The sequence below is a fragment of the Varroa jacobsoni genome, unplaced genomic scaffold, assembly GCF_002532875.2.
Source record: "Varroa jacobsoni isolate VJ856 unplaced genomic scaffold, vjacob_1.0 scaffold_630, whole genome shotgun sequence".
NCBI classification, from domain to species: Eukaryota; Metazoa; Arthropoda; class Arachnida; order Mesostigmata; family Varroidae; genus Varroa; species Varroa jacobsoni.
Genome location: NW_019213532.1, coordinates 219,904 through 232,243, shown reverse-complemented (window position 1 = coordinate 232,243; position 12,340 = coordinate 219,904). Strand labels below are relative to the sequence as shown.

Sequence of the window (12,340 nt, the reverse complement as noted above, 5' to 3'; positions counted from 1 at the left end):
GACACAGTCTACATTGAGAGTAATAGGCAAAACTGGAGGTAGGACGCGTTGTACTTGTGTGCTTTTCGTTGTGCATCAAAGGAAGATCTTGTTTGGGTGACTATAGATTTCTGCTGTTGTACACGGTTCTCGGTTCCAGATTATTATGCCATGTGTTATTGTGACGTCGAACTACCCGCGTACCCGCGAAAACGGGCATCACCCCACCCCCCTCTCTGGTTACGACCCCCAATGTACTGCTATGCTCACTCCATCCGGTTTTCATCCAGCAAAACCTAAAGGGTCTTTTATAAGTATCTATAATTTAAAAATACCATACTAATATCGCTGTAGTAGCGTCCGTCTCGAAACTTGGAATGCCTGATTCTGTGCATCATCTTCGCGAACATTATTATTAATTATTTTGCTAACAAAATGTCTTCACCTCTATCAAGCCTCGACAACAGCCAACGAGGTTTTAAACGGCAGTCATATGTCCGCTTTTAAGGGCTGACGCTGAAAAGAAGATTTCATGGCACGGCTCAGCTTAATTATCGTTTGGCTAACGAGAATTTACATAGACATTAGTGAAAAATTTCTGCCACTACCAATCATTTAATCGACAAGGGACGGTGGGCCAAATGTGTGCTAAGCATTTAATGAACGATTGTTCTCGTAGCTACTAGAACAATAGACCCTGATAGTCTTCGTTCGGCGGATCTGAATGACGGGAATCATTGACGGGTGAACGATTTTCTATGATAAGATCTGCTGTAATCTGTTCCAGTTCATTGCACCTTTACATCTGAACTTTGCTTGCGTTTAGTTTTTTTTTTGTTATTTGTTAAAAAAAAATATTGTCGCGGTTTCTAAGGGAACGTACTGACTTTATGTATAGTCTTTATAATACATCTGGATTAAATGTTTATAGCTGATACGCTCCGTGATCCGTGTTTCATATAGGAATGCTATCGGCATGCAATAATTATAAACTTTATGATTTTTTCTATCTTCGTGGTTAAAAATTACAAATAATAATAATTGCAAATATTGTAAGTTTGTTCTTGCAATCGTTTTAAATGTTTGTCCTTAAAGCTCCGCAAAATCTCATTAATCCACTAATGCTCTTTGTACGTTTGTGGTTGGCAATCTATAAATGGCTCACAGGCGTCCCGCACTAATTGTAAATGATTATTTTTGATGTTTTTGTCGATATTTTCCCCACCTAGATGAGTAGTGCTTTTCAAAATTTCTTTCATCGGCTACTGTGGATGCTGGAAGCAAGCCATATATTTATTAGAAAACAAAAAATACGTCGTTTTCACAATTTGAGTGAAGATTCACCATTGTCGAGTCCATTCACGAGGACGACGAGGACCACGGACTTATTTTTTTTTTACTGAAAACCGACTGCCGATTTCTATGCGGCTTCGTAAAATTCGAAAATGGTTTTTATGGGCCAAGGTACAGGCTCTATCCTAAAAGGCTTTAAATTTGTCGAAATGCGTAAAAAGCTATTTTGTTTGTGCTGGATCCTAATACAGGAATTAATAGCTGTCTGGCTGGTTCTTCTGGACTTTTCAGCCATTTTGAACTCTAGGATATTTAAAACTTCAGTTTCTTTGGAATTCTGCGTAGAGCGTACCACAAAGACACTTTTAGACGTCTGACTTTAACCAGTATCAGAAGAACACTGTAAACTTAAAAGAAAAAATAAAAGATTAGTGCCGCAGTCTAGCTCCCAAATTGAAGCTATGATCGACATCGAGCAAACATGATTGGTGTGCCAATTTAAACATATGCAGACAATTTCATTCCTCGAAGTACTTTCGTTTAGAAATATAGTGTAATAAGGATTCCGAATCAGCTAAACATACGTGAAGTTTACCAAATGATGAGTGAATCCGTAAGGTCTGATGCACTGTATGAATAAAGACATATAACAATTTTTTTTTTCTTTAAAGATAACTATCATTCATTTTCGTTGTGTCGTGACGTTCCGTCGAAACGGAACAATAGTTCTGTTTATATCAAATGTATCTTCGATTTCTGTAATCTTGTTTTCGGCGTCATTTAGATCGATAGGCAAGATTATTACATGGTCAGCAAAGGCTGTCATTTTAGTTGTCCCAGGTGATGAGCTTCTGTATCAAAAAGGAGGCGGAAATAGACTAGTCACCTGATCGTACCTGGTTGTTTCCTGTTAGTCGGATTGAATTTGGAAAGGCTCACCGAGCCCCAGGACATGCAACAAAATATTGTTGTCAAACGATTTTTTCATGTTGACAAATGTTACTGGGGCTATCTTATTCCTCAGTGTGTATTTGTTTCCGTATGTGTCTCGGTAAAGGCTTGCTTCCCAGTGTTTTCGACAAATAGTTTACATGAAGCAGAGGAATTCGTTCCAATCGAATATATATATATTAAGTCTGGTTGATTTATGGAGCTCTGAACTTGAGGAGATGGTGGCTTGGTAAAACCGGATAGAACGAGGGCTTTGGCTGATACATGATTTGAATATGCCATAAAATAAAGAAGCTACAGGTGTGACGCATTTTTAGATAAATCGTTCAGGGGACGTGGCGTTGTTCTTTATGAAAACTAGATAAATTGTGCTCGCCTTAGGGTAGCGCTCTTAGACTGCTCATGTTAAACCTGCCAACAAAAAAAAGTTAGACGCAACTCCAATTTTCAGCCTTATGTTCGAATCATGTCTCTTGACTAACTAGCTAGGAATTTACAAATGTCTCTACATTTACGAAGTCATCTACTATCGTTATGGATATTATCTAAAATTTTATAGTGTTTTTGTCTTTCGATCAACAAGTGGCTGTCCTTCGTGTATCTTATTTTTCTGTCTGGCGTTTTTCATCAGCTATGGTCTCGTCCTTATCTGCGGCTTTGTCCTTGCGTACTGATCGTTGACCGCTATTAGTTTGATTCCCTTTTTCGCCCTCGTCGTCCGGCTTCTTGCTTTCTTACTACTGCGGCCGGCGTCGTTTGAGCTTGAACCGTGGAAGGTCTTGCCGGATTCGATGCCAGATTTTCGCAGAGCACTTTGTGTGCCCGTGTCAGCCCAAACTTCGAAGACGTCATTCCCAATGCATCTAAGTATCATATGAACAAAGCCTTATATTACGCTTCTGTTGCACCATCTTCAAATGGAAACCATTACCGGTACATTCATTATAGGAACGCTATCTTTATAAGTACGAATTGCCTATTCACGTTTCGGCAGTTCTGCCTATTTTCTTTCTCTTATTTTTTTTTTTTTTTTTTAGCTATTTTCTTACTAGAGCTCACTGCGCAAGGTAACACTCTACGAGGTAACGCTCTAGAGCTCGATTATGATTCTGAGACGTTTTGTAAAATCAAACAAAATGTATTTGTTTGATACGTTTGTTTGTTTGTGATAAAATATACGAATATTTTTTCATTTGTTCATCAAGAAAATACTGGTTTTCCTTACCTTGTTTTAGTAACTGTTACTAGTCCTCAACGGTTGGCTTCCTTCTATCAGTATATGTTAGCGAGAGTGATATGGGATAAGGACAAGTATTTGCGTACAATTACGGATGGTCGTTTTTAACTATTTTGTTTAATCTCTGCCTTATTTACGAAAAGTTGGCATCCACAGATAAATTCATCCTGCTGTTATTGGTGTAACTTACGTAAGTGTATCAATTCAAAATACATGAGACAAGCCATAGTATGATTTATTGCATTGAGGTGTCGATCCAAAAAAGCCGTTTACTCGTCAAATCGACGAAGGTGCAACTGTTAAGGTGTTGATCTAGCAATAACTAACAATTTATAGATAACTTGCTACTTTATCCTTTTTTGGTTAAAAAAAAATATGATGCACATAATTATAAGAAAATTAAAGGGAAAAAAAAACAAATTCTATTCTATATTCCAGTCGACACAAAAGATGATCGAACCCAGCCTAGTTTGGTATGTAGGTCCGGCCGTGCGTCTGTGCGTTTCCTTGAAATTAATACTGCCACCTGCCTGGGACGCTGGCCTTATTATTATTATTACTAGAAATTTTCGTGAACTACATAATGGATTCTCGACAGGTGTTTTAGGCCTCACTGTTTTGTTAATGCGTGCACCTCGCTCCAATAGACAGCGTATACTATTTCAACCGTATAACGGTTTATTTATGAATTACAATATAACAACGACGATGCCTAAACACTAAGACATTATTGGGAAATTTTTAATAGGTCTAAGGTTTTTGACGTTTTTAACATAGAACAAAAAGATGGTCCTTGTAATATTAAATAATGCCGCTAATATTATCGATATACGTAACGCTGCGCCTTAAAGTAACCCATATGTCAATTTTTATTGAGCTTTTTTTTCATTTCAAAAATGCTTTAGTTTAAGTATCGAGGCAAGGGCAAAATGAAGGACGTGATACCCTCGCAAAATGAAATTCGTGAGAATCCCTCATTCGAGGTTATTTTACCGTTATATAATCGTATAAGATCTTTTTTTGGCAGGCGACAAATGTTTCCATTTATTTTAAAAAGACCATGTAAACATTTGCTGCGGGCGGTCATATTTGAAAATTACACGTGGAAAAACGCATTTACAGTCTGTTTTTTTTTGTTGCTGCAATTACTATGTGATAAGATTATGGTGAAATAATGAATATTATAAATGATAGAAACATCGTTGTCTTTTATTGTGCTATTATTAACAAGCAAAACATCGACAAACTGCTCTGCGATTTTTAGGTATACCCTGATATGAGGCAACACAAATGATTTATGCGAAAATGACAAAAGGTTTGAAGTTAAAGCAACTAGCTCGATCTATTATTTCCCTTAAAGTTTAATCGTAGGAGATAAGAAAAGCATCTTTAACCTGGTTTGTTGTCTTTTTTCGCCGAATTTTCACGGATCTGCTTTTCTACGGCATACTCGTTGTCGTTGTAGACCTACAACTTGCCGCGGAGTTGGGCAAAACTCTCCTAGAACGAAATCAAGAACTCGAAGAGAACGCTCGCAGACTACAGGCCGTCATTGAGCATCAGTCACAGGAAATTGAGGTGAGTGTCTGCATTTTTATAACGGTCGTTTAGTAAAATCTCAGCTGATAAGCTATTTCAGATTGCCAGCCTCAGCCCTCCTATACTTATTGCATTACGTAACCGCGGATCACATAGCCAGCTTGTGTGGTATCGAAATGATACACTTAGCATGATGCGTATATGATTGAGGCAATATTGTGTTGCCCATATATTATATTATTCGATTATATAATATCCGATTTGGATTGTACAATAGGGCTCCTGCATCTTAAGAAAGCATTTAGAATAAGGTAATTAATAAAGTTCATGGTTTCACGATCATTAAATTTATTAAACGCAAAGGATAGACAGAATGCAGATCTGCAACTTACAGAGGTACTATCAAATAAATCCACCTAAAAAAATATAATAAGTGAGCCGAGAGTATTGTGTGTTTATGTGTGCAAGAACGGGACGTGGAAATGCACCAATCTCGACGGTTCAATAGTCGATGTAATAATAATACGGCAGTGACTGGTGCCGATAATGGACCCTTTAAAGCGTTGCAAAAATGTTTCGTACGAGGGTCTCAGTAGCAGAATCTTTTGAGCTTTTTTATTCATTTTAATCAATCTGCCTCGAATACTCCTTCAGCGAAATCTGGATAAGATTATCTGTAGTTTATCTAACTTTACCAATAAGGGAAACGAGTGTCGATGGCCTGCAAGACGAGGGACTGCTTAGGAATTTTCAACTTACATAAGTTTAATTTGCGGACTCAATACTACTAAGTTGATAAGAGCATAGGGCTCCTTAAAACAGGGACCATTTTGGAGTACGTTTTCTTCCATTTAAATAGCAAAAAAATGTTTTTCTACAACGATAATTTATTTTGGCAGGGATGTGCAATAGGTTCTTAATGTGCCTTGTTTTAAAGCGAAAGTTTTATGACTGCATGGCGGACATTTATATGTTAGGAACTGCCATCAGTCACACTTTCGGGTCACGCTCATTGAGAGCAGACGGGGCGTTGTGTAGTATCGTTACTCATAGGGTCACCCAGAGACCGCTTATGCTGGACAGTCGCGTGACAAGCGCACTTGAAAACGAGCCCAGGTGGAATCTCTTATCAAACCTTTAGGCATAAAAGATTCACGGGACACCCACGATCAAATGAGTTAGTATACATATAATATACACATCAACTATATTCCATCCTGTACATCGACCTGTGAGACGCTTACGCTTTTCATTCCAACTTCAGATAAGGATTTGAAAATGCAAGTACGCTAATTTTTACTATGTGTTTGTTGTTCATTGTGTGTATCCCACCATTACGCAGTGTTTCAGTATTTCCATCTTTCGTCATGAGTTATCGTAATCGTAACGTTTGCCGCTCGAATAATCACATGTTGCCCCCCCTCCTCGCGCACACACAAGGACACCGTTGCCGACATCGCCTCTCAAGCGATTTTAAAATCAATCTTATTTGTGCTACGGTTCATTTATACTTTTTTATGCGCATTATTGTTATTTTTTTTTCTTTTTTCAACTAGTCTCTTCAGGCTTGCGCCGAGATTACCTCGCTGCGATTTACGATTTACATAATATCGTTGTTTTCGATATATATAGAAGAGCTTTTGCTATGTATGTTCATGGCGTTACATTAGCATGCTGACCTGGCACGCAACAATAGATATTACGTGGTGTGTTTGTGGTCCGAACGGTTCTGGTCTCATAATTGCGCGCTACGCTTCAGTCAGTAACAGTGATTGTGACTGAAGTAGCTGCTGATCGCCAACGAAGCCAGCCTCAAGGCTGAGAAAAGATGATTTTTCGGTGAATTATTTGATAACGATATATTTTTTGCATCTGCAACAATATCTCCTTCCTATTACGTATTCTATTCACTCAGGAAAGCTAGAGTTTTCACTGCGTTCTTTGACGTCGTTTGTTGCACGTCATGCGCGCTTTACTATGCTGTAAGGCTCCGTGCGCGGTGCTAGTAGAATAGCCCTTGACACTTACTTCAGAGTTTTTATGCATTTCTACTCCGGAGTGATACCTTCTCCCAGTTGAAAAAGAATTGGTACCACTATCTGACAGACAGAAGCTGCTTTTCCTGTCGGATTTCAGGGCAGAGATAGGGAGTGTTAAGTATGCACTACCGCAGGAGATGATGGTTTTGAATATGCTTCACCAAACGTTGTTGTATTAATAATGATACTGCCGTCGTCGCCACAACGACTGCCTGAGCTGCTTTCAACACATGCAGCACCAGCGCTTACGCTTCAGGGTAATGACCAGGCGCCATACAACCGGCGGTGTGGCCAACCGACAATTGGTTGCCGATGTTCAGATCAGTTCCTGGTTGCCGATTGTAGTACAAAGAGTCAGTCAAGAGAACGGAAGAACTCGCCATTTTTTTCGTTGTCGCTTATAATAGTCGCCGTTATCCGGGCTGGTCGCCGCATTTTCTGGGACAGTCGAAGCGGCTTTCACTGCTCAGCACTGTCTGAAGGTCTGTGAGTGGATTAGTTGTACACCTTTGAAGCCTGCATCCTGCTCAGTCGCTTGTGGCTAGAAGCGTCCTCGTTGTCGAAGGCTGGCTCTAGTCAGAAGGAACATCGGCTATTTTTCCTCTTGCTGAACTAGTGCAGATGTCTGCTCTTGGCCTTGTAATTTGCCTTGGCGCTAGGCGATCGTCAATATCCACACCGTAGTTGTCAAAACGTAAATCGAAACCCTGCTCCCATTGTTGTAGTTTCCTAAACTTGTACGATTATTTATGTTTTATAGTTTTCAACAAGTGGAAGCTGTGGCAAATTCTGTAGTTCTGAAAATCACCTTCTCTAGATTATTACTGCTGTAACGTTGCGAGCAAGGAAGGAATACAGAGAGAATAACCTGCATGTTCCATATATCACTTATAGCTTGTATTTCCTGTGTTTTTATCCTTTAATTTCTTTTGGTACGTGGTGTATCGTTTTTGATGGATAAAAAAAACGGTCGGTTCTCCCTTACTTGGTCGCCAGTCTGTCGGGTATTTGATGTTCCGCTATTCGGTAAAAGTGAAAGTTCCATATACCATTCCATATTCCAATAACATAATGACGATTTATTAGGCACATGAAGCTCATGCACTAACTGCGATTGGCTCAAGCGGTTGAAGTAACACGAACCATATATACTGCCAACGTAGTACTTCACTGTGACGATTGATTTCACGCTTTTGTACGATAGACAAATAGGAAACAGTCACTATCAACTGCAAGTACCAGTCATTTGCTCTACTGTTCCACTACTAGCTTCTCAATGGAATGAAATAAATCTCGAATTATTGCTGCGCCATTTACTTATATCAAACGCTTAATGTGACATTTAATTATTTTTAATGAGAAGGGACAAGGAGCAAGGAAAAATCATTGTCTCCAGTCAATTCAATCCGTAACTGGATGGATGTGTTACTAAATGGCTAAACAGCTGGTCAGTACGATCAACCTCTTGCCTTCTGCATATACTCATCTACTTACAGAAACATGTTTTGGCTTAAGAACAGTCCGTCCTTACACAGTTTTCGTCCGTACCTATTTTCTAATAGCTCATTGCATCTGTTTCCAGTTCACATCCCTCGGCCCCTTGTTTGTAAATTAGCTGCTTTTTTTAGATTCGTTATAGCCTTCAAACGGCACTCCCTCTAATCATGATGAGTACGATGATGAAACAGCTAAGAGTTTTACAGGAGCACAAACTACGTTATGATAAAATGAAGCTTCTTCCAATATATTATCATACCTTCACCCGTTTATTTTGTACGTTTACCTAGTTTGCAAACGCCCCACATTAGTAAAATGTTTCCACACTTGCTGACCTATAATTAGTATCTAATAACAAAGTCCATTGTGCGTAAGCCCTTCGCTTGTAAACGCACAGCCGTTCTGAACAACGCACTGCCTTCTAATTGTGATCGTGCATATAGTACTACCTCGTAGATGAGGGTGTATTTGCATGGCCAAAAAAAACATGCCAATGGGGGATACTTCGCGGGGTCGCGACCGTTGGGTCAGTCGGTCTGACTGCTTATCCGTATATCGGAAAATCGGGAGCAATCAGCGACTACTGTTATGATGTCTAGCTTAATTACGTTGCCGTATATGCTGGGCCTAGCCTAGCAAATGTATTTATTTGCTAGCAACTGGGCACTACTAGCGCCATCTACCGATCACGTCTTACAAAGATATAGGAGACGTACGAGTGCTGCTAGCAGGATTCATGTTAATGATGCTTGTCAGTGCCGACCTATGTAGTTCAAATACAGGCACCTTTAGCTTGATTATGATTGCATGTTTGTCTCATCGGTGCATTCGATCTGAATACTGATTTCCTGATCGTTATCGCTGCTGCGGTCCGATTACGAGAACGGATACGAGGAGCAACCGCATTTGCCCATGAAAGTCGTTAAGCAGAAACAAAAGCAGCCCAAGTTTATCTTAAATGTTGCTGTTTCGTTCTACTCGACGACCTGTAAAGCTAATCAGGGGACCACATTTTTAATCAGGCAGTACGTTCACGCGAGATGGTATTCTCTTTGTTGCTGTCGTAGAATTACTAACGGACGTACCACTGACTAGCTATTCTATATGTACGTACATACAACAAACATCCTGATACAGCCACAAAACAACAACAAAAAAGGTACATATTATCAACTTTCCCTATCAGCGTACGGTGTTGCGTGTTTACTTATTCAAATTGTAAATATTAGGTGCCAGTTTTTGGGCTGATCATGTTGGGTGAGCCATAAAATACTTGACCTTTTAGGGAATTTATTGAAAACAAATGTTCAAAATACTATTATGCATAATTTGTACAATGCGCCAAGCTATCCATCAGCTGCCCTGCTTGAATCATCTTGTTGTAAAGGTGCTCATCCACGAGCTTGTTTGTTATGCTATATATATATAGCAGAGAAGTGAGACGATAAATATGATCCATCAATATGAAGCTCAGTGTTCAGGGCAGCTGTTCCTTGCAATAGAAATTTCTCTTACAATTGTAGGAGTATGGCCAATTATAAGCAAGACAGGCTATGGGTTTGACGTCCTTCTACAGCAGTCTACGCGCTGAATGACGTATAGCACAGTCGATATCACTAGAGCTAATCAGGAAGTTCTTTCATATCGAATATTTGGCATCTTTGTGTAGATTTTTATTGCGTACATTAAGACGACATATGTCTTATTATCTACATGATTCTTACTTCAACTGGTATCGTACCCATTAACTACAGCTGCTTTAGTGCATTATCATATCAACAGTTGGTCAAATATTACTCGATGTCATTGGATGATTTCGTTATTACGGCTGCGTAGAGATCTCCTGGTCAGCCAGACTACGTTTTTAGTAAAATCTTGGCTGACGAGAGCACCGCCGGATGTACCATTTCACTCAACTTTACGAATACTCTGCATCTAGCGTCAGCGGCTGCAATTGGTTGAGTTTACAGATTTCTTAGTGCGGTCCTTACATTACTTCATGTACTGTGATGTATATTCTAATGTATATTAAGCGTATCTAAAGGCATTTTTAATCGGCAGACATCGTCTTAGCTACGATTTCTGCGATAGCCTAACGACAACGAACACTGCGCGTAGAACGACTCTTCAAAACCTTCCGGGAGAGCTAAGTCGATGGTCAAAGCCGAGACCCCGACCCAAGCATGATGAAGTCGGGCCATAATCTGCCTCATCGTGAAGAGTCTACCTGCTAGCCAACAACTGGCCGGCCGTCGAGAAGCTGCGTCAGCCTGAAACCCTGCCTTCCTCTGTCCTGTCAAACTGTGGTGGAAGGAGAATCAACCCGTCGTATCATAAGTATCGTGAAGTCTGCGTAGGAAAGGGTGCCCTCAGCTTGGTTGGGTGCATTTGTTGCTGTTACACGAAATAGCGGAGTTCGCGTTGACCGTGGTAGTGGTACAAGTGCAAGTGTTGGAAACGGCTTGTTGGGATCTATCTATGCGCGCGGGCTGCGTTGGAAAGGAAGCAGGTGACGGTGATGCCCATGGGACTTCCTGGCAAAATATGCTAGCTGTCGACATCAGAAAATTGTTTGTGTATAGCCGTGTTGTATGGTACTTTTTTGGTAGATTATATTTGTATGCGTAAGAAACTGTTGTGAGTACGAACAACGGAAGGAATTATTGCTCTTCTCCAATCGAAAGGCGAAGCGGAGATCACTATGGATTGTGTTATTTGGGTAGCAGATTTTACTAAAGTGTGTGATATTGTTTTCGACATCAAACGGCAGTTTTCGAAGAAGTGCTCCCCATTCTCACCTCATGAGGTAATTGGTGAAACATATCAAGTTGCATTGTTGATTATTTTGCTCACCGATGCTATACATAGTGTAGTGGCTCAATATGAACCCAGGACATATTTCGAAATTCTAATTATTCGCTCCACAAAACTGTACCAGGACCACCAGTAAACAAGTGGGCACCATGAGGAGAACCTACTTTATACAAATACATGTTTAGATGCAGACTTAGTCATGTACACGTTTATGCATGTCACATGCATATTTATACTTAATTTAAACATACGTTCTCTTCCGAACGGTGTTTGTCATAATGTATATATATATATAGACACGTACAATTTTCTAATGGAGGAAGTCAGTGTCATCAATTGAAGATTCGATCAGCTCTTCAACAGCTCTAGAAAGCGCAGTTAGAATCCCGTGTTTACAGTGGCGCCACCTGGTCTCAAAAACAAGTATCGGGCACCTTCCCATTAAAGGGTGGCATAACACTGTCCCGTTTGGCTTCGACGCGGATAGGTGGCGCTGATGCCTCGACTGATGTTAATCAGCTCGCCGCAGAGGGCGCCATGGGTGCTAGGCAATTTCTGCATAACTTTGCCACACCTAGATTGTTTAACGGGAATCTCTTTGCAATAATCTTGGCAATTTTTCATGAATTTTCATAAAATTTTCACCGATTTTTCACTGAATGAAAAATTTCATGCGCTGTTTTGTATTAAAACTTACGGGGCAGCATTGATACGTAGAACCATCACACAAGTGTGTGTTATTGGTGCATACTTTTAATTTTATTCGGCTGCTTAGTGAAAAGTTTGGAGAGACCTTGATGTGGATACCATATGGGAATGTGATTGCTAATCTGTACACTGAGTCCCGAAAAAATCTACTTGATATGTAATAGGCCACAGTCCTTCGGAAAAACACACGAATCTTATTATCAATACAGTAGCTGCTTTGTGTAAATGGTGAAACTAGGTAAAAGTAAAGAGAGATATATATATATCTCTCTTATATATATAT

General features: G+C 39.9%; 1 protein-coding gene across 4 annotated transcripts in view; it reads left to right on the top strand.

The window, feature by feature from the left end:
* Positions 1 to 12,340, top strand: part of LOC111262164 (uncharacterized) — a 79,403-nt gene that overhangs the window by 28,313 nt on the left and 38,750 nt on the right. For 3 of the 4 annotated variants that reach the window (XM_022836209.2, XM_022836210.2, XM_022836211.2), the window contains one exon: positions 4,926 to 5,038. In XM_022836209.2, the coding sequence (XP_022691944.1) occupies positions 4,926 to 5,038 (113 nt within the window). Of the gene's footprint in view, positions 1 to 4,925; positions 5,039 to 10,613; positions 11,342 to 12,340 lie in introns of those variants that run through there. The other variant, XM_022836213.2, reaches the window with a different exon arrangement.